Genomic DNA, 27,855 nt, shown 5'->3' with positions numbered 1-27,855 from the left:
TTTGTTATCAGTGGGTCCAAGATGCTATCTCCACTCTCTGTTTAATTGCTCGATGTAATTTTCGGATAGTGCAGTCAGTATAATGTCACTCGATGCTCTGTCCCTACCACCTGTCCTAAACATCTGAGTGTCCCAGTCTATATCTGGCAAATTTAAATCTCCATCTAAGACTATAACATGCATCCATAATAATTCACAGGAACTATCCACTTCTACTTCACTACAGGATAAACTACTACTAACAGCAACGAACACTCCACCACCAGTTGCATGCAATCTATCCTTTCTAAACACCATCTGTACCTTTGTAAAAATTTCGGCAGAATTTATCTCTGGCTTCAGCCAGCTTTCTGTACCTATAACAATTTCAGCTTCGGTGCTTTCTACCAGCGCTTGAAGTTCCGGTACTTTACCAATGCAGCTTCGACAGTTTACAATCACAATACCGATTGCTGCTTGGTCCCCACATGTCCTGACTTTGCCCCGCACCGTTTGAGTCTGTTGCCCTTTCTGTACTTGCCCGGATCCATCTAACCTAAAAAACCGCCCAGCCCACGCCACACAATCCCTGCTACCTGTGTAGCCACTTGCTGCATGTAGTGGACTGCTGACCTATCCAGCGGAACCCGAAACCCCACCGCCCTATGGCGCAAGTCCACAAGGTCGCAGAACCGTCTCAGCCTCTGATTCAGACCCTCCACTCGGCTCTGTACCAAAGGTACAGTCCTGTCGACGATGCTGCACATGGTGAGCTCTGCTTTCATCCCGCTAGTGAGACTGGCAGTCTTCACCAAATCAGATAGCCGCTGGAAGCCGGAGAGGATTTCCTCTGATCCCACCCACTGTGACTGCCCGGATTTTGCAGACTGAGGGGCAACCTCTGGAACAGGACAAGCAGCCATCTCTGGCCGAAGATTAGTATCAGCCGGAGACAGAGCCTGAAACCACTTCGTCAAACAAACTGTAGAGGCCTTCCGTTCAGCCCTCCGGAATGTCTTTCGCCCCCTGCCACACCTTGAGACGACCTCCCACTCTACTACAGGTGACAGATCAGCCTCAATGCGGGCAGTATCCCAGGCAACCACAGTTGTAGTCCGATCGGGGGATGCGTGGGACGAGCTGGCCGTCCCCGACAAACCCCCATCCGGACCCCCACAGTGATGCCCATTGGCAACAGCCTCAAGCTGTGTGATCGAAGCCAACACTGCCTGAAGCTGGGAGCGAAGGGATGCCAACTCAGCCTGCATCCGAACACAGCAGTTGCAGCCCCTGTCCATGCTAAAAACTGTTGCGCAAAGAACGTCTGAATTAATCTACAGAGATCACAAACAAATCGACACAAAATTTAAACAGTTATTAAAATACAATATTGCCCGGTAAATGCAGTAATGCTGCTACTTGCGCACTGCTGACACATTGCTCGGTGGCAGAAGGAGACTACGCTAGTTTACACTATTCAGGTACTAAAACGCGATGCTACAACTCTCAAATACTATGATACGCCCGAAATTTATGAATTAAACAATGCAAGTACCAAAAACACGCAAAGAAATTAAGAATTAAACTACGTAACAAATAAGTGAGCTAGGACTATACGACTTTCTGCTGGCAGCAATGTCTCCTTATAATCTTTTCCAAACTGATGTTGAATAGAATTGGTGAGAGTCTACCCCCTCGTCTCAAATCAGTTTGGATTTTAAAAGTTTCAGAAATCTGGCTTCGAAACTTGACTTCGGACTCAGTATCTGTCAGTGTTTGCTTTACTATCTCTGTAGTTTTTGTGTCAATTTCAAATTATTCCAGAGTTCTACCACCTCGGTATACTTCACTGCCGGCACTACACACGACGGCAGGTGATGTTCTCCTGGCATTCGCCAAATGCGAAACCTTTCGTCAAATTACCACGGAGTATGGCGTAATTAGTCACTTGGGATCACACGTTTCCAGTGGTGCCACCCTTTGCACCACCTCGAGTGTCACTCGGCACTGATTACACAAGTGTGTAGGTTATAAGGAGAGCTGCTTGACCCCTGTGCCCCATTCTTTTTGACTCCGTACACAGAGTTATTGTGCGAGCTGAACTGCTGATAGATTAGAGATATTCCTACCACTGATTTTGTACAACTTTACAGAACTGCCCTCCCTAATGCTCGATGGTCGGTGTTTGTCTGTACACGTGGTCTACCTAGTCTTGGTTTAGCTTCAGTCGTTTTTCACTTTTCCACTTTTTTACTGACAGGCAACTGGGCAAACTTTAGAAGGGTCTACATAAATGTGACGGATTTGTGACTTGGGTGATGTCTGACGACCGGTCTGCGATCGGAGACGTCGAGCTCTCTCGACCGCTGTCGCTGCCACTATACTGACGACACGGCACTCCTTCTGTCCTTTTATACTGGCAGTTCCGCCTCTCGTGACATTCGATTCCGTGTGGTTTCGATTAGATAGGGCGCGTGTTATTCTGGTACTAGTATGTTAATTGTGTGCTGCAAATACGGAAAGGAACAACCGAGTGGCTCGACACCTTTCTGGAAAACGTGAGAAGACTGCGCAAGAACACAAACTTTTGAATTTAAATAGCAGGTATGTCGTTTGACTTTCCGGACGTCAGTATTGACGTCGACACAGAAAGTCACCGATTTAAAAATATATACGGGACAGCAACGTACACACACGTGGCCTCCTACATTTCAGCTTTCCAGGTGTGTCGCTTTTCATTTTTTGACCCACTGTTTGCTGTCAGTTCCAGTGTCCACCATTGAATTTGAACAAGAACTACACATACTTATCCTATAACTGTAACAATTGTTATCAGCGCACTATTATTGACAGCACTGTTAAGAGACAGCTAAAATATCGAGCTAACGTGTTGTGAGGCGTGTTCGGAAAGTTAAGGTACTAGATTTTCATACTTTTGGATAAGTGTATTGGAGAAAAGATTACAAGATACTGTTGGTACACATGTTGACTATTTTCCCATCTAATTGCCATCCCGTTCAGTGCACGGGTGAGGCGTGCCTTGCTCAAAGAAATCTCCCTCTTGTCTGCTTCCCCCACTTCGGAACCTCTTTCTGTACCTGCTCAGTGGTTGAAAATTTAATTCCACTCATGTGTGCCTACATGGTGGCGAAGAGGTGGTAACCTGAAGGTGCCGAGTTGGGGGGGATCTGGAGGGTGCGGTTCAGGAGAGGGCCTCAGTGGCCGAGTGTGTGCTGGGACGGGTGTCGTCGTGCGACCGAGCACGGTCCTTTCGTGTGCATTCCCTTCCTTTTCTTTTTAATGCTTCCTTGACGCATTTAGACACCACAGTGTACTATTGAGTTCCTGTGATGCTTGCTGTGATCCGGTGATCCCCCTCTACCACTCACTGTTGCCAACCCTAAAAAGCCCTTAGCCAGTTACGGTCACAGCACACTTACTTTCTGAATACATCTTGTACTATACCCACCAACAGCACACCAAATGATTGCCAGAAAAGATATGATTTACCATTGGCTGGTAACTGTCTATCAACGTAGACAAATTTCTGGAGAAAAATAAGTATTCATCGATCTACTATACCACTGAGGTGGAGTTGGGATTGAGAGTACAGAGGTTGTGGCGTGGCTGTAGGTGGAGATGGTAGTGCTGGCCAGTGGTAGCCAGGAATATACATCTGGAATGTGAAATGGTTTTATCAGGGTGCCAGTTCTTCTGGAATACCAGGCATTCTACATTTTTTTCATTACAGGCATAATTTTTTCCCAAAAGACTCACTGCTATTGATTTAAGGTCTCAACCAGCTTTCTGTATCTAGTATTATGTGAACATCACTACATTTCACGAACGGTTCAGACTCTGGCACTCTGTTGCGAATGCTTCGACAGTGTAGGATTAGGATTTTAATACTCTCACCTGTGGGGGGCATTTTTTCGATCTTAGGCTGATACATCTGGGTTCCCTTAGGCTGTCGTTATATAGGTCGGATGGAGAGCTCCCTACTATAAAAATCCGTTGTACGCACATTACATGCAGTCAACTACGTGAGTAGCAGCCTCTGATGTGTAGTGCATGCCTGGCCTATTTAGGGGGACCCTGCAGATCTCAACCCTGTGGCACAAGTCCGGGAAGTCACAGCATAGCTTGTCACAGAACCTTTGAAGTCTTTGGTTCAGCATTTGTCCTGTTGCCTAGTAGGCACAGGGTCTGCCACAGGCCCTGATGACCTGTTTGTGGGTGACGGCATTGACGCATATAAGGTGTGGATGGCATCGTGTGGTGTAGCCGTCTGTGCTGCACTCAACTGGTTCCAAAGTTCATTTGTGGTGGTTGCCATTGCGTCAGAGCACTGCACCCATTGTTTCACCACATCCCACTCGTTTTTGATCGATGACAATTCTGGTGATCAGCAGACGGGTCGATCGAGGCAAAATGCTTACATCCTATGATGCAGAGAAGGTACTTGTTCGTGCAGGGAGACACAGTTGTGCATTGGCTTGCTGAAAAATGGAGTCTCGGGTGTTGTGCAGAAAGGGTATACCTACGAGTCGTGTGATGTCATTCCACTGGATCACACTGGTCACAGTGCCCTGGATATACACCAACTGTAGTTTGTGGTTGTACCCAATAGAAACCCACACCTTAGGGCCTTCAGTTGGCACTTCTTGTGTGAATGCAGTCACTGCGATGCCACTGCCACTGTCCGTGGCGAACCAAAATGCAGCCATCATTTTCAGGCAGAACCTGGATTCATCCAAAAACTCTATTTGATGCCATTCCTATCACTCCATATACCTTTGCCATCTGCCACGTTTCTGCTCATTTGTCAAAGACAAGAGGAGAAGTGGACAACGCGCACGTAACCCAAGCGGTAATAAATGGCAACGGACTGTCACCCCCTGTAGTGAAGCATGTGCTACTGTTGAACCAGAGATGAGGAGGGTGCGAATTGGTGTGTTGGGAGAGCTCCAGAGAATCGTCTACCTGTGATAACTGTACCAGAGGTAACTCGAATACTGTCCTCTCCTGTGGATCCTCTCTCTTCTGCAGAAAGTACAGGATCTGCCGTTGCCCGTCCACTTGACTGCGAGTAGTGTGTCAGTGGGACATAAAGGCGTCCTGTGCAGGATGGATGGCGACCGGGGAGAACTCGTGTTGTTGTACGTGTCCCTTAACCGATAAGTTTGAGGTGCTGTCTTTCACTGAAACTGAGCCTGTAAACCTCACTTCACCTCTTTTGGGAAACTCTGTATTGCCCAGTGTCAGGAGGAGGCAAACACCAAAGGGTAGGGGTCTATTAATTGTCGGCAGTTCAAACATATGGCAAATGATGGGACCTCTTAGGGAAATGGTAGCAGGGGACAGGAAAGAATACCGTGTGTACTCAGTGCCTGGGGTCCTCATTAAGCATGCTGAAGAGGCTATTCCGGCCGCTATTGAGGGAACAGGGAGCAGATTGTGGTGTATGTTGGAACAAATGATGCCTGTCGTCTGGGCTCCGAAGTCGTTTTCGGGTCATTCCAGTGACTGGTAGAGAGGTTGAGAAGAATAGCCTTGTGTGCGGAGTTTCAGCAGAGCTCACAATTTGCAGCATTGTCCCCATAACAAATGGAAGGCAACGGAAATGCTAATCATTTCTGCAGAACATACTAACGTACACGTCTTTTGATTACGAACGTCCTATCTCTAGTCGTTCGAGGTGTTCTGTTTTTTCTCAGCATGAGTGTAATTTGTGTCATTTATCGTGGTCTCCGCTATGGCTGCAAATATGTTTTTATGGTACTCGATTCTTTTTATTTCTGACAAATAGTTTAAGTTCATCTTGTCGAAACTCTTTTATGATTTACTACTGACAAGTACATATGTAAGAAACATTAGTCTTTTACACTGGTGTGATCATCACCAGGCTGTCAGTTCAGTGATGGATGGTTGTACTACTGAGCTAGCTGTGGAACTTAACATTTGATACCTGTATGCTTACACACTTTAGTGTTATCTTAGCTAAACGCACAATTGTAAAATGAATAAATGCACTTAGTTTTGTGTAGATGTGTGTTGCTTTCATTGGGGAATCGTGATCAGTTTTGGTTTATGGTACTTGTGCTTTATATAGGAGTTACCTGTTTGCCGTTTTTGTTTTATGTCAACTATGCTGCATTGTTATAGCCAGTACTATCACACTAATCATTTTATTGGCAGTTTTTTTTTACATGTTCACAAATAGTTATTGACAACCAGTGTAATGAAGCAAACACTAAGTACAACAAATGTCACGATGGACACTATTTTCACCATAAAAGGATGACATGTTTCGTGCAGCATCAATTTCATTTAATTGTTGTACAAAAGAGGGATATCACAAAAATGAAAGTAATAAATTTATTTTTGGAGTGTTCCACAATGAGAAAATACAATTTTCCCTTCCTTTTTACTCAGACTTGTTTCACTGACGTTTTTATAGGGTTTTTCATTTACTTTCTTGTTAACACAGCCCTTTATTCTGTAGTTTTCCATACTTTTCAGAGTACTGTTGCATGTTCTCGGAGGTCCTAGTATCCTCCTGAGAAGCCTCAATCGCACAAGTTCTCGTCCCTCGAGTATTCCTGGTGTTATCGGGTTGACACTTTTTCCCACTTCTAAAGCTTCAGGACGCGCAACTGCCCACTAACATCTCAATTTTGGGCTTATAGAAATACCCTCGTTGTTGTAGATGTTCGTAGTTTGTAAACTACATTCCTGATTTTAGCTGCCGTATTGTTTCCTTACATATTTTTTGCACTTGAATTTCGACGGCCACTGGGCTTAAAGTACCCATCTGACGAAAGACGATCATTACTAGTGTCACGTGCCCTCACACCGTGAGACACAGGAGAGCTTTTGAATTTGACTCGGGGCATTGGCACAAATCCTGGTAATCGAGAGGTTTATGCCACCACCTCTCCTCCTGTTATCGACCAGATACTGTCGGTGAAGTGTTTTCTTGCTATTGGACCAAAAGGCTAGTGTATTTTAGTGATCCTGGCTACAGAGAAAAGTTAAAATAGCAAATTGCAGGTATTATGTTAAATTATGTGTTTCATTGTGTGTATGTGAGCAGAAACAGCAAATAGGCAAATAAATATTTCTGCTCTTGATATTATTTTAGTACTGTTTATATTGTAGATGGAATTATAAGGGGCATTCAAAAAGAAACGAGCCAGAGGCGTAATTACAGAAACCAGTACCTGTACGTTAGAAGTGTTGACCATGGCTGTTGTGACACTTGTCCCACTGTCACACAAGGTGGTGAATGGCTGTCTCATAAAATTCCCGAGGCTGCAATGTTAACCAGTTCTGTACACAGCTCGACGTTGTTGTCCGAGGTGAATCCTTTGCCCCTCAGAACCTTTTTAATGGGACCAAAAGTGGCGTAGTCACCAGGAGAGCGGTCAACACTGTACGGAGGGTGGCCGAGAACCTCCCATTTGAATTTCTGCGGGAGTGCCGCGACTGTGTTGGCCGTACGAGCCTTTGCATTGTCGTGGAGCAGAATGACCCACGGATGAGATTGCCCGGTCATTTTGATTTGATCGCTCGGCGAAGGGTGGTCGAGGTTTGCGAGTAACGCTGGGCATTCACTGTTGTCCCGTGCTGCCGGAAGTGAATCGGAAGGGGGCCATCTCGGTCAAAGAAGAACTTCAGCGTAACCTTTCCTACACTCGTGTGGGTGGCCTCAGCTCTTTTTAGTGGTGATGACCCTGGATGCTTCCACTGAATACTTTGTCGTTTTGATTCTGGTTCGAAATGATGACACTGTGACTCATCTCCAGCCACCACTCGTACCAGGAATGCATTCCCTTCCCGAGCCTAGCTCTGCAGATGAGCGAGACAGTGGGCCATTTGACGTGCTTCCTGTTGTGGTTGAAGACTGTGGGCCAACCGCCGGGCACACACTTTGCGCACGTGCAGTCGTTCCTTCGCGACGGTGTGAACACTTCTGACGCTCAATCCGACCACGGCGGCTACGGTCCTGGGTAACGAGTGCATCCACCAGCTGGACATGTCATTGGTAATGCACTGTGGTGTTCCAGACTGTGCATCATTGGCTAATGAACTCTGTGCACAATTGGCTAATGACACCTGTCCTTCCCTGAAGCGTTTGTGCCACTCCTTGACCTCTGTCAGGGACATGTAGTGTTCACCGTACACTTGTGACATTCATTGATTAATGTCCGTTCCTCCTACTCCTTCCGCTGTCAAAAAACAAACAACACCTATTGTTCTTCTTTTGACACCTCCGTGTCACTGTTTGCATTGTGACTGGCAGTGTTGAATGTTTGATGCGTGATGCTGCTAGCTCTGTATAGTGACTCGACGTGGACGCGAGCCCTCCAGCTACGGGCAGTGCTCTTCCACACTCTGGTCGGAACCACATCTCATCATATACGCCACAATGTTACCTTCCTGTCTCCGGTTTTTGCATACCAGACTCCAGCTCGTTTCTTTTTGCCTAGCTTTCCATCTTTGCTGTGAATCTGTTTCATTGTGTGCACTTATTAGAATTTAAACTGTGATTGTCAAACAAGGTACAGTTCCTGCATAGCATTTGTTTTGAATACTCTAATTACATATTGTAAATCCTGTTAAATTTAACACTATTTTCATCTAGTTTTACTGTTTAATGGAATTCACTGCATAACTTTATAAAATTTTTAATCAGTTGTACAAACTTTTCCAATTTTACTTACAGTACATTAGATCTGTGTTTTTCCATAGGCAGTCTTACCCAGTTTAGCATTAATTTGTGTGTTATTCCTAAGGTTTATTATATGTTTGTCTGATCGAAGCAGTGCTTATTGAGAATACAACTGGTGAAATTGTGTACAGGTTTACCTGAAGCCCCTACTCCGTAAGCTGAAGACGCGCAGTGTGCCCGAGGACATAGCGGAGAGTCTGACGGAGATTACGAGGTACATGCTCGACCGGGACTACATCCGCGCCAGCGACTCCTACTTGCAGATGGCCATTGGAAATGCACCTTGGCCCATTGGTGTCACTATGGTGAGAAAATATTTACGTTTCTAAAATACTTGCATTCTAAATAAGCAGATAGAAAAGGCCAGAGAGGAATATAATTATACGTCCGAGAGTAGTTGAGAAGCCCTTCAGAAAAGGGGAATCAGAAGGTGGACTACAAGAAGAATAAAGCAAATGTGTTGAAGTGTGAGTCAGGTAAAATCAGACGGAGAGAAGACAGACTGGTTAGAACAGAAAAAACAGGTTGAAGCAAGGGAGTGAACTATCCCCACCATCTCTTATCAGTATTACAGCTGAGGGAATCACAGGGGTGGCAGTACTATTAACAGGTGAAAGTATGGAAGCAGTGATGTTTGCTGATGATTTAATAATGTTGTGGGCAATGATGTAGATGGAGATGGAGAAGGATGAGGAGAAGGAGAGCTACAAGAAAGGCTAAGGAGGAAGTGGTGGGAGAGTATGAGTTGAAATTTAATGCAATACATGTGAAGTAATAGTGACAAACACAAGTAAGGCCGTGTCCTATGAGAGTGACAGAAGCAAGCGACAGCACGCGACGGCTTCATGCGACAAAACACAACCGCAGGTGTAGTTACAGAAGTGTTCTACATGAGCGACATCTGTGTTGCTGCCTGTCTCCCGCTGCAACTGGCGATGTTTGAATTCAAACATGGTTGAATCTTGTCACTGTAGCATGCGTGACACAGAGCAACAGACGTGTCTTCTTGGCAAAGCAGTGGAGCGGACGCGACGGCAGCTATGAATTACTTAACATTAAGAAAACTATTTGGTGAAAAAATTTGATTCTTCTGCAACCTATAGCTCGATATCCTTAAATGATAAGGATCAGAATTTATTTTTGTTATTTGTCATAGTTACTGTGGTGCACAAGATTGAGTACATGGCTGCACGAAACTTTTAAGAATTTTCAGAGGTAAAATCACATTATGTAGACTTCCCGTATAGTTCATTTAAGGCCATACTTTATTGCGTATGAAATGTAACCAATATATCTAAATTGTATTTAAAGCTGAGACCTGAATGATCTCTCTTTTCATTCTTGAGATATCGGTTGTTATATCTGCGGATTGGTCGCTCGTGGAGCGTCTGAACCTTCCCTGCGCTTCGGGAATCGAGTGGTCATTAAAATCATTGCATCTCGTAAAAGGTTCAAGGTATCGAAACGATGATTTTTGGAAATGACAGCATCGAGAAAGGGCTATTTTATAGTATGATTAACACTCGATACATTTTTCTACAGGCGTGAGCAGAGCGAAAACAAGTCTCCCTATAACTCACACCATGAATGTTTGTCCAAATTTTCATAGCCAAACAAAGGGAGAGAAATCGGTAAATGGGGTATCAAAGTGACCAGCATGAGGTCTAGTTTGGCATGAAAATATTTAACTGCTTGAAAGTCATAAATGAAAATGTAATCTGAGAAAAAATTGAAATATTTCACGAAAAGCTACTGTAAATGAAGTGTCAAAATTATAATATGGTCAAGACCTAGCTATTTTGCACATAAAAAGATACATTGGTGCAGTATGTAAATGCCAAAAAGGCTTCCTTCGAGACAAGTACATTAGGAAGGGAAACTAGGACTCAGTAAGATCGTGCTTTCTGAATAAAACTTGAAATTCAAAAATGGAAGAAATCTGTGAAATATTTTATGAAATGATTTGTGTAAAAGAAATAAGTAGATCAGAGAACCATTCTACGTGCCTTCGAATGATGCTCGAAACGGGAATAGAATATGAGGTGCACCAAATGTTTCCCTAATATTTTTTATTTCATACTTTTAGACAGATCATTACACAAAACGTTTGACTTTCTTTTAAAAAAAATTTGGAAGCTTTACTTTTACAGACTATTTACATTAATTGAAACATTTGGCCTTAACGCTGACTGCTGATGAATTATGTTCGCAACATCAAATATCTCTAAAATTTCACGGTTCATTGTAATTTATTAGGAATTAAATGTGTGTGATATAGTGGGGTAGGTGTGAAGATCAAGTTCTTTTTCAAGACCTTAAAAATATACTTAGGGTTGCAGTGTAAACAGTATACATAAAACTTAGTATACAGAATCATAACTGAGTCAGGAAAAATATAAGAACGGCCCGGAATCAAAGTTGGGACCTTTCACGATCACGTACGAACCGTATACGCTACCCCTACACCACAGTCGGGCATTGCTCACTGGTAGCAATCTGTACGTTTATGTTCGTATTTAGCACAGTTAGTCGTGTAACAGTCATTCCTCAGCATTTATTGGGTGTTAAAAGCTCTCGATCACAAAAAAAAAAAAAAAAAAAAAAACCCACACACCCCATTCGTATTTAATTTATTGACGAGATAGTCGAATTCACGTGTATTCCTCCCTTCGTAAACGTCGTGCACAGCATTCCTTTTCGTTTTATTTTCTTAAGTAAGCCTAATTCTGTAGCGTCACTGTCCAGCTACAGTATTCTACAGGTTAGGGACGCCGTTTTACAGAAAGAGCTGGTCGGCTCTCGGCAGCCGTCTCACAGCGCGATACGGTTGCTTGCACGCGGGCCACCCGGGGTTGTCACCGGAGTGTCGCGTATCCAGAAGTCGCTCACTTCTGTCGCTCACGTGGGACGTGGCCTGAGGTGAGAGTAACAGTAGATATAAGTGTTAGAGGGCAGGTACTGAAGAAAGTGAAGGTTTTGGATACCTGCAAGATGACTGGAGGAGCGATAGGCAGATGAGTGAAAGGGGAAGGCAAGCACACGGATTCCTGCAGAGTGTAAGAACCCTGGCCCGGACCGAGGACATGCTATTGTAAAATAAGGAAATGTTATACCGAGTGTAATTATGCATCGGAAATGTGGATAGTGAAGAAAAGGCAGACGAGTAGGATAAAGGCTTGCGAGAAGAATTTCGGAGACACGGTATAGCACTTAGTAGAATGGAGAATGGATAGAGTAAGGAGTGAGGTGATAAGAGAAGTAGTGAACAAAAAGCCTGCACAAAAGCTGTGGGGGAAAAAAAAAAGAAAGAAAAAAAAAAACGGGAGGGGGGATTGAGATGGGACGTTTGTGTAAAAATCCAGGGAGTTGGCAGGATACTGAGACTGGCTCACGAAATGAGAGTAGGAGGTGAGAGACCTAGAGGAAGATCGAGAGACAGACGGATCGTGGCAGTGAGGGGATGTCTGAAGAAGAGAGGAGAAAACTGGGCAGAATGGAAAGAGAAATGAAATGAGAGGACAGCAAAGGTGGAGAGGGTTCTGTTCGAAGCAGACCCAGCCGGGGATCACAAAATGTGCAATGTGGTGCCGGTGGTGACAGCTGGATAATCAACAGATTGAGGAAATGCTGGCAAGTGGAAGGAGTACGTGTGTACTTTTGTTAGCTGTGGAGGAGAACTGTGGTTGTTTATTGTTTGCAACTCGGGCCCTCTTTTGATTGGAGAGTAGTAATATGTCTTCAAATGCAGAAGTACCAGGGGCATTCAATAAATAATGTACCACTTTTTTTTTTAGAACATATTCATTTTTAAGAGCCAGAATTTGGTGACGAAATTAATCTTCATTTCTTTTACATGTACTATATTTCTACACAGACTCCATCACATTCTACAGCCTTACTCCAGTATTATGTAAGAATGTAGAATTTGTGTTGCCAAAAGCTCTCATCTCGTGCTCGTAGCCACGTGTAGACCGCACAAATTACATTCTAATCGCCTTCAAAATGCATCTCACGTAGAGAATCCTTTGTGGTCCAGACGGGTGAAACTCTGAGGACGCCAAATCTGGGCTCTTAGGTCGAGTGTGGTAGTTATGTGCAGCTTGATTTGGCAATGTGATCCTGAATTATGGAAAAGATTTCTTTTGGATTCTTATGGGACCGAATGTGTCAGAAATGTTTCTCGAGTTTATTCAGAGTCTTCTCGTACAGCTCTGACGACTGACCATCAAGACAACACACTGTCACTTTCCCGGAAGACTGTCACCGTGACTTTGCCAGCAGAGGGAGCTGCCTCGAATTTTTTCCTTTGTCAGTGATTACAGGTGCTGCCACTTCATCGACTGCATTTCTATTTCTGGATCAAACTGATGTTGTCAGCTGTAATGATCTGTGACAGGAATACCTCTCCATTGTTCTCAAACTAGTCCAGCACTTAAGTCGAAAGGGATTTTCTTTGAATATTGTGGCCCGTTGTGAGTATTTATGGAACTGATCTCGAGCACATCTCTGGGCATCCAAAAGTCTCAGTCACTGCAGCCGCACTTCCGGCGGTCACCAAGAGCTCCGGAGCCAGTTGTCGAGTTGCGGTGCAACAGTCCGTACGAACGATTGCACCTGTGTGATTCACTGTATCGGGAGCAGTGGCTGCGGCAGGATGTACCGGACGTGGCCGATAGTGGAGCTCAGTTCTCGTGATTCTAGACGCTTTAACTTTTGATACCCGCCACCGAGCGGTACTCCTATCGGCTGTACACTGCACGTAAACATTTACAGATGTTCATGATGGTTTCTTTGTACACAGCCGAGAATTCCGTTACGGGACATTGACCAAGTGGGGTGGCACAGTGGTTAGCACACTGGACTCGTATCTGAGAGGACTACGGTTCAACCCACATCCGGCCGTCCTGATTTAGGTTTTCTGCGATTTCCGTAAATCACTTTAGGCAAATGCTGGGACGGTTGTTCCGAAAGGGCGTGCCGACTTCCTTCTCCGTACTTCCCTAATCATACGGGACTGGTGACCTCGCTGTTCGGTCCCCTCCCCTAAATCGACCGACCGACTGACGGGACGTTGCTTGTAAATAGTGTATTGTACTCGTGCAGTTTTGATGTTTCGCTGCAGGTGTGCCGTCTGTTGGAATTGTTTGAAACGTTGCACATGTGCAGAAGAAACATCAAATTTGAAGTACATGAAAGGACTTTTCCAATATATATTAATGGCAGTATTTACTGAAGGACCCTCATAGTTCCCAAATCCACATTTATGGACATTTAATGCGTAAATTGGAAGGAGATGGGAGAGGCCATGTCCGTTTTCATAATTTTGAGAGAAATGTTCTTACAGTGTGTACTTTTCTTTGTGTATTGCAAATAATACAAATAGGTTACGCAAATTGTCATTTTAGTATTTTTGTTTGGATGTCATTAACATTAGAAAAATTACAGTAAAGAGGAAATTTCCTTTCCACTGGGTGCTTTGGTAGGTAAAAAGAGCAGCTGAGAAAACTACGCCATGTCCAAGTGCTGTACATCATGATTGTGAAAATGTTTGGAGCGAGTAACTGGTATGAACAGTGCACCCAAATGTTTACAAAACCACAGCATTTCCTTCACTGCCAATTTGAGAGCTTCCGGTTTATTCACCTTCATATTCAGAATTACAGTTCTTATCCCGTTAACTCCATTCTCTGATGTCGGATTCAAGCTGTATGCGTGGCCCGTAGGAACTGTGTGAGGAACAAGGTCCTTAGGATCGTTTGGCTTTACTGAGGGTCTTTGTTGTTGCCTCTGCTTTCATAAGCTTCTTTCAATGTTTCCTTCGGCATTCACTTGTAATCTGGCTACCTATTTTGACAACATCCCAATACTAAACATTCTCAGTTCCTTTGCTGTGTTAAATATGGATAAAATTTTGTGTTTTGTGTTTTTATCTTTCTCGAGAGCAAGTGACTGTTGCTGTTGCTGTTGTCACAGTGACCATTTACAGCACATAGACAACTCCTGGTTGATCACCATTACATGTTCATGTTTTTACTGGTGGTGTCAGTGCTGTCATAGGAACATAAATGTATCACCTCATTCCTCTGTAAAAAAAATTACAGACATAGATGTTGTACAATTTGATGATTAAAAGAAGTGTAAAAAGGTAGAGTTTACATGTTGCAAATTATATGCTACTAAAATACTTTATAGATAGTAATGATTTCCTTCCTGAGTATACAGTAAAACTTTCTACGAATGATTTTGTCACTGCGGCTGACCAAAGAGGCGTTTACTCTCAAAACCTATTCTGCAACATTGTTTCACAGCCAGTATGTGAGCACTGTTGTTCACGACATATTGTCAGTATCTCGGTAACGCGAAAACAGTGTTCCACGGCTGTGTTTGTACGGGTCTGAAGTATACTGCTCCTGGGCTGTTACCACAAAATGGCACTATGCAGCACAAGTGTTTGTTATTGCTCTGTCTGTAGCATTGCATATTGTCTTTATGCAAGTTCCTTTATGAAGTGGAGTGGACGAGAAGCAAAATTTATGAATTTCTCACTCTCTGTGAGGCAGAGGAGGCTTCTGGAATGTTTGAAGTTACATTTCACAAAATATTAAACAGAAGCATGACTTCCTAGGGAAAAAAATGCTGCATTGCTTCGCACCAGCAGCAAGGGTGTGGATAAAAATAATTGAGTGTCTCATTTCCCAACACCACAGCATCTACAACAATGATTTTGGAAAAATTTGTCATTAGCGAGTTACGTGACTGCCAGCGTATGAAAGGGTGATTGGGGAAATTACGACACTTTCTGTGAGGGAGAAATGAATGAATGAATGTAGCAAGCAGCAGTTATAAGGAAACACAGATGTGTCAGGGGGATCAGCTGTAAACACCCCCTGTCAGATTCATTGGAAGTGTGTGTCATTGAGACTGAAGTAGCTTTCTTTGTTGAAGTTGACAGTTTTAATGTGAAAATAAAAATAAATGTATTAGCCATTAAGAACAACTTCTTTATTTAGGGTCAGAAAATATCTGCAATATAGTGTGTAAAGGACGAAATAGAGCTCCTAATTTTTTTTTTTTTTTTAATTTTCCTGTGCTTGTGGACGTGCGCGTGTGCACGCGCGCGGGAGGAGAGGGACACTCTCGGGACAAGATTTTAGTTTCATCAAACATTTTCTGTGTGTTTGTTTGTTGTGATATTACGTTCAGCAACTGCTGGTTTCTCAAACCGCTAAAATGTTGAACAATCGCGTGATAATCTACCCATTGTACTTCTTCCTTTCCGCAGTGCTATACACTCCTGGGAAGATGAGGTGTAACGTCTATTTTCTGATCACGTGAAGAGATGAAGCGGACGCTATGCCCAGTTAAGGACACTCTTGGCCACAGGCTGCCTGGAGTTTATAAGTTTGCTCATGTGTACGGAAGCAGTTACGTCAGCTAGATTACCTGCACCACTACTGACCGCTGTGCGAAACACTATAGGCGCATAAAAAACAGAGAGCTTTAGGAAGCAGTAGCTGCCAGACACAGTCTCACAAATAAATGCAGGTTAACGTTCAGTGAAACTAAAATTTTGCCCATATTTCTACTAACTAGGTTTCTGTTATCAAAGGATTAGTAAAAATTAGAATGTGTGACAACAACTTTAAATGGAACAGTAGCCATAATCTTAGGGGTGCATAGAAGAGTGCTCGACGCAGATGATGCAGACAAATGCACTGAAATGTTTACATTTGTATGAGAATGCTGAGACTACCAGTACAGACGACACAATCTCTGGCAGCGCGACATAATGATGACAGATGCTGACCGATCACGAACTGTCCCTGGGCTATAAATTCACCACATCAGCCACATTGGTCATTTGTTCCTCCCAAAAATTAATGGATTATTTTGCTCAAAGCTCAAAGATTTTATCCAGATTTGAAGTAACAAGTAAACCGAGAATGTCTTATACACAGTTTTTATTTCCTTTAGCACCAAACATCCTAAATACAGATCATTTTTGTAAGTGTGATACACTGAAATTACCCTCATATGTCATGTCCCTCTACATGTAACGTGAACTTAAATTGTACAAATATGTAAGGCATTATTGTGTTTTTACTAGCTTTTATCATCTGCCGTGAATCTGATACTTCCAGTTACCAGCTGCCACATTTGAGACATTGATGAACACTGAGTATAGTAAACTTGAACAGAGGGATCTCACTTCTTAGAACAACGCAAATTTGTTAACAGATGGCAGAGAAATTCGCATTTCATATTTAAGTGTGAGTTACCCAGTACTGTGTATTTAAGATCAGAACGCATAGTGAATATTATGTGCTAAACTTGTAAATGCGTGATAATTTTTTAAAATCTTCTATTATCACACTTTGACCTAAGTTTTTAGTATTGTTGAGATTCGCTTTAAGAACATTCCATCATTTCTCCTCTCTTTTCAAGTACCCAATATCACCTTCAAACAGCGTATGCTGGCACTTTAAACCTCCAGATGAGAATGTTCTAGTTGCTGTTCAATAAGAATTTCATCATCTTCATTCATAAGAGCGGTTATTTAACTTTTCCAAAGAGAGGGCAGTAAGAGAGTATGACATTATTATCCGTCCAATTGCCACGGAGTAGCAGAACATTCATTTTCAGCTGATTAAATGAGACATCCCTTGTGACGTTTAGTACATTGTCGTGCTTAATGCCTTGGGCTGTATGGCACACATAGAGCTGTTGAAAAATTTATGAATTGTGGAAACATTTTCTTTTTCTTGTGGTTCTGTGAAAGCAGGACTGACATAATAGAGATCACTCATACTTTCCGGCGTCACAGGAGTCGTACTTAAATTCTGTGATGGATCGGCATTACTCACTTCACTCATTTCAAAATAAGAAAAGAACAAGCGACTCACAATCTGCAGCAATGCGGGATCACACAGTGCATTCGCTAACTCTTTCCACTCGGTAGCTCACTTACGCAGCTGGCAGTGTTATAAATGTGGTCATTCGGGCCCGTCGTTCGAAACACCTGCCGTGTTAAAGTGTCTGTACAGTAATAGGAACACGTATAAATAAATAAGAAGCAGTACTCTCGGCACAGGTTTCTCCTCGAGGAGAGGAAAGAGGGAAGAGCGAAGGGATAGAGAGTGGTCCACTCGGAAGTCCGTGGAGGAGTATACGTGAGATATATTGTGTGTGTAGAGCTTTGCACATTGTCAGAATTGTTTAGCTCAGGCATCCAATTGTAGGTGGGTATCCATGCACGTACCGGGCGAGAGAAGATCTTCTCGAAGAATGTGGCGCACGTGATGAACGACGAGACCCAGCGGAAGTATCTGCAGGGGCTGAAGAGGCTGATGACCAAGTGCCAGCAGTATTTCCCCACTGACCCGTCCCGCTGCGTCGAGTACTCCAGGCTGGAGAACTCTGCGCCGTAGCAACAAGCAGTACGGGGTAAGTAGCGCTAGTCTTTTGCTCAGATAATTCAATTTTTTTTTAATTAGTCTCGAAGCTTCACAGGAGAAATGAAACTTAAGTTGATAATACTCAGACTGACATACCAAAAAATATCATCATCAGGAAGAAAATGTGCCACAGGAGAAAGGTGCCTTTCACCGGCAGTGGTCTTGCCGACATAACTACCCGGCTACGCCATGTCATTCGGTCCGAGTTTCAATCTGGCACCGACATCTGTGCACCATTTCGGCAGCTCCCACACTCATGAAGTGTATCGTGCTTTCGGGATATCCCAGTGCCACTGGTGGCGAACTTGTTACCCCGCGTGACCTCTTTTGCCATGTCGAATATGGCACAGTCACTAGGAGCCAGATCTGGTGAATGTGGAGGATGTGGCAGCACGGGAAACCCAGATTCACGCACGATTGCAATTTTCCGGTGACTGGCACATGACCATACACCGTCGTGTCGGAGGAGAGTGCCACGACTCCATTTTCCGCGGCAGTGTCACAGAATACGTCGGCAGAGGCAGTGCAGTAATCTGCAGTACCGGTCATTGTCGAGGGTCGTACTGGGAGGGAGCCGATCTGCTGGCAGTATCCTTTCCCAATTCCCGCTCATCTGTGCCCGAATAGTCCTGGCCGTGACTTCTTGGGATGAGGGCTCCCGGCGTGCTTCCGCTGTGTAGACTGACATTTTTTTTTCGACTGTCTCACTGGAGAACCGTGACTCGTTGACGGTGACCTGAAACTCGGAGAAACCCACTGGAACTGCATTGTACCGGGCACTAACTGTTGGCATATTTCCACACACTTATGTTTCTGTGCATCGGTGAGGGAATGGGGCACCCATTGTGCACAAACACTCTCCACCTACAGATCTTCACGGCAACGGTACGGAGGATTCCCGACGATAGACCTGTCGCTTCCGATAGTTTGTCAAATGTGATTCACCTCTGCCCCATTGTTGTTGTTGTGGTCTTCAGTCCTGAGACTGGTTTGATGCAGCTCTCCATGCTACTCTATCCTCTGCAAGCTTCTTCATCTCCCAGTGCCCCATTATCGAGTCTTTAACACGTTGGGCGTCGTCTTGTGGACGTCCAGTATATTTACGTTTTTCAGCACAGTCCCTGCCGTCTCCGAACTCCGATACCCGACGAAACGCGAATCTGTGACTCGGTGCTGTTTCTCCACATGTGGCTGCTAACCTCTTGTGGATGTATCAAGCAGTCACTTCTTCCCTCCAGAGAAATCACACTGTTCACTCCAGAGAAATCACACTGTTCACTTCTGCCCACTCTCATCTGCTTCCGTGTCTTCTCGTTGATGTCCGCCAGTGTACCCACTAGCCAGAATGAGTGGTTGGTGCAGTGCACCATTTATGGGAAGCAGTAACACCATCTGGTGGTGGTACACAGAACTATAGTCTATCTTTTTGCACACATAGACAAACATTTCAGACTACCACTTTCCAGGAGTTACACGGGTATACCAATCAGCAACGAATGAACTAAATATAAATTCCACAGCGACCTTCTGTTATACTTTACTACTGGGGACGTTAGCTTGGAAGTTAAGGAAATGAGAGGATCTGGTGAGTGAGGTAAAGTAAGGAGGACTTGCTGGAAAATTGAAGCATTGAATAAAACTGTAAGTAGTGTATGGTTGGTTACTGGGTAGAGTTTTGCCTTCAAAAGGTAAAGGTCCAGGTGTAGCTTTAGACATATTTGTGCTATGCTAGGTGTAGGACAGGAACAGGTTACAGACGTTCCATGAAATCTATTATTTATTTATTTTTCTGTGTCTATTGCACGGACAATTTGAGTTATTGGTGATTAGTTTTGGAAATGTTGATTCATTATTGAGCCATACTCGTGTTAAAAGTACATCATTATACAAAATGTAAGATCCGGGTATACAATTTGCTAGCAATTTGAAAAGCAAATGTAAAATATAAATATTAAACTAGTTAAACTGTTTTCTGGCATTATGTATGTTGAGATCAAAAAAGTTCACTGCAACGCACGTGACTGGCTTCGACACAGTCGTGTATATAATTTATGTAGCTCTGCACAAGTTTCAAACAGTGACACAAGATACAAGTGTGTGACAGTATCCATCAAGTACTTTAGAATCTCTAAAATCTTTATAAAATTCAGAAAACAGGTTTTCCAATCCTTCTAATATTAATAAAAGTAGTTTTGAAATGTTCCGAAAAAATGGTTTTAATAATTCAAATTATATTTCATAATATTTAGAATTACATTCATAACTACTACTTTGTATCAAATACAGTGATACGTACCATCACAGTTGTTGATGTTTTAGACATACTTCGTGGGGAGCAAACTCGACACACTTCAGTTTTACATAGTCTTCGGGTGCTCTCAACTCTGTTGTGGGTGCACAGTATTTGGGTCTGCGAGACCTTCATTTTATTAAAAGTTGAATGTTGCACACTGTGAAGGAATTAGGCTGGTGACCGGGACCTTTAGAATCAGCTCTGCACTGAGCCTCTGGACCGAGGCCTAATGCACCACCCCTTAAACGTGATACAGCTGTGCGAACACGACTTTGCCTGCCGATGGCACGGTCTCGAACTTTTTTGGCATCTGTTATCCTTTGTAGTCCATCAGTGCTATCGTTTTTTGGGCCAAAATGGTGAACGCGGCTTTCACCACCTGTCAAAGTAGTAATAAGGAACCCGTCACTCTCACGCTCAAAACGCAAAAGAAAATGATGACAGATGTCCAATCTCTGCTGTTTTGTGCCCAAAGTGAGCATTTGAGGCACTTTCTCGTGCACCAAGATAGTAAGTTACACATCACCGTGTTACCATGATAAAATTTGGAGTCCTTTAGCAGTACAGGGTCGACACTTGTGTCAACGAAATAGAAAGTCGACCGAGAAATATGTGTGACATTTAATACCTCAACCGATGTTCAGAGCAGAATAAAAAATTAAGAAGCATTAATTTTCAGATAAATAACTCTATGTTTTGAGATATTTCGTCTTTCTTGTGGGAGAACATAAGTAGGAAAAGTATCAGGCCCTTGCGCAACCTTTGCAGTGTGTCACAAAAATGAAACAGCAAAGTAAAGATTAAGGACAACAAACCCATTACTATGACAAGAATGACTTCAGTGTTAGCAGGTTACATCCTGTCTTAACAGATGACACCACAGTCCTCTGTTCCGCTGAGGATTTTATAACGTCACGCTCGGCACAGGCAGTCGACAGACGACGTCACTGACCGACTTAGGACGTGCTCAGTGGCGGGTATACGTGCCGGCACGACAAACAGTTGATTTTGACCAGAAAATTGTGTGTGTAAAATAGGCTTAAGAGAGCATTGCAAGCTGTCGCCATCACCAGCCACTGCCAGATAAAGACCTCCTGTAGCCATTACGGCCTTCAGTTAAACACACCCGTGTTGCTTCCCCTACTCGTCTCACAGTGGGTCATTGCCTTTGTCTTTTATTATGAGGTGCGTCCAGAAAGAAAGTCCATTTTGGAAAAATACTTGTAAAAACTTTTTTTTTTTCAAACCAAAATTCATTTTTACAAGAAAACGCATTTCTTAACCTATTTTTGTACATAGTTGCCACCATTGTTCAAACATTTATCACACCGAGAAATCACCTCTCCTTTGCCCTCTCGAGAGAAGGACGAAAGTAAGAGAAGTTGGCCACTGCCGAACATTGTTTTTGCGTTGTCATTGCTGTCGGAGCTCCTTCATCCAAAATTACACTTTAAGTAACTGAATTGTGAATAAGAGTTTGTGTGACACGAGCAGAATGGAGACCAGCGTAGTCATGGAGCAACACAGTGCTTCGACTGAGCATTCCGTGCCTTTTGTTTTGAATTGCGTGCTGAAATTTTCTTTGTGTTACACAGTATTGTACCATATTGACAGTTTCACCTGTGGGAAGGAACTCAACAAATAGAATGCCCTGCCTGTCTCAGAAGACAGTGCAAATGGTTTTTTTGGGCTGACAGTGTTGTTTTAAACTTTTGTTTTTCAGGGGATCATGAATCTCTCCACTCCGTCAACCATTGTTTTGCTTCTGGAGTGATGTGACAGACCTGAGTTTCATCACTGGTAGCAATTCTGTTCAAGAACTCATCTCCCTCATCACTGTATTAGGTAGTAAATGTCAAAGCACTGCCACACTTCATTTTGTAGCCACCTGTGCACATTTTTGGAACCAAACTCAGAAAACACAATTTGTGAAAACTTGTCACAAAGCATTCTTATTGTGAACCATCAGTTGTCACGAATTTTCTCATTCACTTTCTCAAACAAATCGTTACAGACAACAGAAGGCCGCCCTCTTTGTGTTTCGCCACGAACATTGTTTTGCCCGTCATTGAATTGTCTCCTTCCCTTTCTCACCATTTTGTAAGTCATTACATTTTCACTGTGAATCCCTAAAAGTTGGTGAGCTTCAGCTGGCTTAATGTTCTTTGTGTTTGGAAATCTTATTATTGAATGCACTTCACAGTTGGCGGGCTCAGAGATTGTTTTAAACATTTTGAACTGTCAGTAACAAATGTAAACAAGACACAATCCAGCTGTAATTGCATCAGTGGAAAGACAGTGAACTAGAGAGACGAATACAATGTGCGGAACTGCAACACTAGTGCTACGGTGGCCGTAGAATGAAATGTTACTTACTTTCCGGACACACCTCGTGCCTTGCCAAATGCAGCTGAGAACTCCTTCGGCTCACCTGCCATCTGTTGCCCTTTCTGTACATCTCATCCACAGCCATTTCATTTTCATAGTAATTAAATATGTGTTCCATCAAGTTTGTATTGTGATCCATTTGTCTGTTTTCTTGTCTTCCTGCTAATTCCCAAATTGTGGAATATTTTCTCGGTCTTTATTTCACGAATAGGGGTGTTCAGAATAGGCTGCCGGAACAGTCCAATAGTCAATTTGTAACTTTCCTATCTTGCTATGTTTTGTGCTTCTCTTACTTTTGTCTCACAGTCACCGTACAATACCAATGCTGCGAGGGTCCTGCTATTCGGTACCCTTGCACAATGACACAGCTTCTGCCCTGTGGACTTTGCTCCATTGTGCCGAAGGTGCTCAAAAAGACTTTCCTTTTCCTTGTTCCAGTGGAATAACACACACAGAGAAGTCGAACTCAATGTATTTCCTATAATGTATAACTCTAATTTCTCTTAATGAATCAACTACACGTGCAAAACATTCCAGCTAGGTGTCGTCACGGGTCAATCTTGTACGAGATTCAGAACAATAGTACAATAAAATATTGACATCGATGCTGTGACAATTTCTTTGGTGTTGTGGAGATCACGTGCTCTCCGTGCCTTTCCCTTGGGCCCCATGGAGCAAACGATTCCACCCAGCAGGCAGAAGAGCCAGTCCGAGTCCTGCATCGGCAATAGCACAGGATTGGTGCAATTCTGATCTGCACAAATTGTCAAAAAACCTCTCAAAAGTGGGATGCTTCCTACTTATTAACTACCTTAATCTACAAGTGTCCTTCTTTGCCCCATCGGTATCCAGATGTGGAAAATGTTATTCTGTAAATGACGTGTTACGCATCAACTGCACCTCCCTGTTGTTCACAGAACAACGGTGAATTTTTAAATGGCTGTCACTGAGAGTTCATGTCTACTGCCATAAGTTAAAATTGATAATTGGCTACACACTGATTACACAGTCCCCTTAGAAGCTTAACTTTTGAAACCCCTTTTTAGTGTACTAAAAGCACTCCAGGCTGTTTTCACTCTTTCATTCATTTCTTTGGAGCCCATCAGGTCACTCCCATTTACCTTGTTACATGCTTCTAGGATTTTAAAGTTTATTCACGCAAATTTCTTTTCAGTGGGTCAATTATAAGCGCACTGGATGAGGATTTGTCACAGGAGACATCACACTTAACACCACATAACACTGCCTCCCTCATCAATTATAATGGGACACAATTTGATGAGGATGCGAGCTGTATCCATCGGAAGCCACTTGTTCACAATTAGAGCCTATAGAGCCATCAAACTGCAGGGATGTCGAATGCTGTGCTTCACCTGCTATTCCAAATTGGCCCTGACATATTCTGCAGCGTTATGATCTGGTGTTTTAAAGCACCACTCGAGATTCGAAAGGGTGCCCAAGTGTTCGTCAGACTGGGAACGTTCACACACACCTGTTTGACTACGGGCCTTGTCGTATCAGATGATAGGAGTATATTCTTCCTGAAAATGTAAAAGAAAGGGCAACACTCGGTCATGGAGAATGTCGAAATAAATATCCTGTTTAGAGTTTCCAGTACCCTAAGTTGTGATACAGAAGCATTTCCTGTCTGAACTACATGTGAGTTAAATGTCTTATTGGGCAGTCACTACACTACATACCTTAGACCATCTCAACGGTGCAGAATTGTGTCTCGTCGAATTGCACTATGTGCCTCCAGTCTAGGGATGGCAGTTATGGACAAAACAACAGGTTTTCAGCTGTACCTTTTTTTGTTTGTTTTTTCTTTCATCTCCAGTTTAAACAGCTTCTTAAAACTCCGCAAAATAACCAATTTCTGAAACAGCTGACTTTGCTACTATTTCCAGTAATAAACATAGATATAGAACAAGGACTAGAAAATTCAAAGACTCCCTCGGAGTTTTGCATCATACATTTCAAGATACTTAGAATCAAAATATAAAACAAAGCAGGTAAATAAAAGAAAACTTAGTCTGTCCACAGTTCACTGCTTTCCTCTAAAAGAAATGATGGCTTGAATATTACAAAAATTGCCTGTATTCTCCTATTGATTCTGATGTTCAGAAACTGTTCGAAAATTGTGTTGTAATTGAGGGCCATACCACCATGTGCTCATTATGAGTAGTCAAGTGTTAAAGGGTGAAAACTGAGGTTGGAGAACTCTATTTTTCGTGTTAATGTACCCACCTCCAAGAACTGAAAACAGATACCAAGGCACAGGCAGCAGACCAGCTACATTCTGTTTTTATTATAAACTGTCAGTTAATTGTTATTATTGTTGCCATAATTTGAAAATGAAGCATTATATCTCATTGCCACTGTATTTCGTAAAATATTGTGGGAGTAGGGTTATTACCATTTTGCAATACAATGGATGTCTGGCGATGACAGAAAAACTACCGTATAGACCGTGTGGGGGCCGGCCTTGCACTCTGCATGTGCAGGTTCATCAGTAATAGGCCACGCTACATGCCAACAGATACATTATTGTCTCAGCAGTGCTGTACAGATTTTTGTGTCATGTGTTTGTTGCTCATTTCTGTTGGCATTGTTATTAAAATGGCATTGATCACTTTTCCCATTTTCTATAATAACCCAATATTTCAAAGCAGTGGAAATTATACAAACAGATGTTAGTCATCCAAAAAGAATTAGCACCACTGCTATGTAAATTGATATATAGTTCTTTTTAGTTGGTTATTGTTGTCGTTGTTGTTGTTGTGGTCTTCGTTCCAGACTGATTTGCTGCAGCTGTCGTGCTACTCTATTCTGTGTGAGCCTGTTCATCACTGAATAAATACTGCAACCTACTTCTTTCTGCATCTGCTTAGTGTATTCATCTCTTGGCCCCCTGTACAATTTTTACCCTTGACGCTTCCCTCTTCCCACTTGATATCTCAGAATGTTTCCTTGTCGATCGATCTCTTTCTTTGGTCAAGTTGTGGCACAAACTTCTTGTCTCCCCAATTCTGTTCAGTACTTCCTCATTAGTTATGTGATCTACCCAACTAATTTTCAGCATTCTTCTGTAGTACCACATTTTGAAATCTTCTATTCTCCTTTGGTTTTTTTAAATAAATTGTTTGTTGTCCATGTTTCACTTCCAAATGTGGCTACAGTCCAGACGTACCTTCAGAAAAGACTTCCTAACACTTAAATCTATATACAGTGTTAGGAAATTTCTCTTCTTCAGAAAAGCTTTTCTTTGCAGTGCTCATCTACATTTTATATCGATTCTACTTTGGCCACCGTCAGTTATTTTTGTCCCCAAATAGCAAAACTCCTTTACTGCTTAAAGTGTCTCATTTCCTAATCTGATTCCCTTAGCATCAGATGACTTAATGTGACTACATTCTATCATCCTTGTTTTGCTTTTGTTGATATTCGTCTTGCATCCTCCTTTGAAGACAATGTCCATTCTGCTTAGCTGTTCTTCCATTTCCTTTGCTGTCTGTGATAGTGTTACAGTGTCATTAGCAAACCTCAAAGCTTTTATTTTTTTCCCCTGAACTTTAATTCTTACTCCAAATTTATGTTTATTTTCCTTTACTGCTCATTCAAGCTACATATTGAATAACATCGGGTCTGGGCTACAACTGTTTCTCACTCTCTTTTCAGCCACTGCTTCCCTTTCATGCCCTCTCAAATTTTAGAACTGTCATTTGGTTTCTGTACAAGTTGTAAATAGCCTTTTGCTCCTGTGTTTTAAGGCTGCTAACTTCACAATTTCAGAGTATTCCAGTCAACATTGTCAAAAGATTTCTCAAAGTCTACAAATGCTGTTCAACACAGGTTTTCCTTTCCTCAATCTATCTTCCAAGATAAGTCGTAGGGTCACTATTGCCTCACACACTCCAGCATTTGTCCGGAATCCAGACTGATCTTTCCAGAGATTGGCTTCTACCAGTTTCTCTTTTCTTCTGTAAAGAACTTGTATTGGTATTTTGCAGACTTATTAAACTGATAGTTCGGTAATTCTCACACTTGTTGGCAAATGATTTCTTTGCAATTGGAACTATTATATTTTTCTTGAAGACTGAGGAAATTTCACCTGTCTCATACATGTTGCACACCAAATGGAAGAGTTTTGTCACAGCTGGCACTCCCAAAGCCATCAGTAGTCTACATCTACATCGACATCCATACTCCACAAGCCACCTGACAGTGTATTGCAGAGGGTACCCTGAGTACCTCTATCGGTTCTCCCTTCTATTCCAGTCTCGTATTGTTCGTGGAAAGAAGGATTGTCGCTATGCTTCTGTGTGGGCTCTAATCTCACTGATTTTATCATCATGGTCTACTTCCTTTGTTTTCGCATTGCATTTCCTAAGGATTCTTTCAATGAATCTCAGTCTGGCATCTGCTTTACCGACAATCAACTTTATATGATCATTCCATTTTAAATCACTCCTACTGCGTACTCCCAGATAATTTATGGAATTAACTGCTTAGTTGCTAACCTGCTATTTTGTAGCTAAATGATAAGGGATCTATCTCTATGTATTCACAGCACATTACACTTGTCTACATTGAGATTCAATTGCCATTACCTGCACCATGCATCAATTCGCTGCAGATCCTCCTGCATTTCAATACAATTTTTCATTGTTGCAACCTCTCAATACACCACAGCATCATCTGCAAAAAGCCTCAGTGAACTTTCGATGTCATCCACCAGGTCATTTATGTATATTGTGAATAGCAACGGTCCTATGACACTCCCCTGCGGTACACCTGAAATCACTCTTACTTCGGAAGACTTCTCTCCATTGAGAATGACATACTGTTATCTAGGAACTCCTCAATCTAATCACACAATTGGCCTGATAGTCCGTATGCTCTTACTTTGTTCATTAAACGACTGTGGGGAACTGTGTCAAACGCCTTGCGGAAGTCAAGAAACACGGCGTCTACCTGTGAACCCGTGTCTATGGCTCTCTAAGTCT

General features: G+C 42.8%; 1 protein-coding gene across 3 annotated transcripts in view; it reads left to right on the top strand.

Moving 5' to 3' along the window:
- The window catches only part of LOC126293727 (pre-mRNA-splicing factor 18), a 115,503-nt gene that overhangs the window by 46,055 nt on the left and 41,593 nt on the right, over window positions 1–27,855 (top strand). For all 3 annotated transcript variants that reach the window (XM_049987050.1, XM_049987049.1, XM_049987051.1), the window contains exons 4-5: window positions 8,845–9,018; window positions 17,953–18,157. In XM_049987050.1, the coding sequence (XP_049843007.1) occupies window positions 8,845–9,018; window positions 17,953–18,141 (363 nt within the window). In that variant the 3' untranslated portion in view covers window positions 18,142–18,157. The remainder of the gene's footprint in view (window positions 1–8,844; window positions 9,019–17,952; window positions 18,158–27,855) is intronic.

Source organism: Schistocerca gregaria, chromosome 10, assembly GCF_023897955.1.
Source record: "Schistocerca gregaria isolate iqSchGreg1 chromosome 10, iqSchGreg1.2, whole genome shotgun sequence".
NCBI classification, from domain to species: Eukaryota; Metazoa; Arthropoda; class Insecta; order Orthoptera; family Acrididae; genus Schistocerca; species Schistocerca gregaria.
This window is presented reverse-complemented; position numbering and strand designations above follow the sequence as displayed.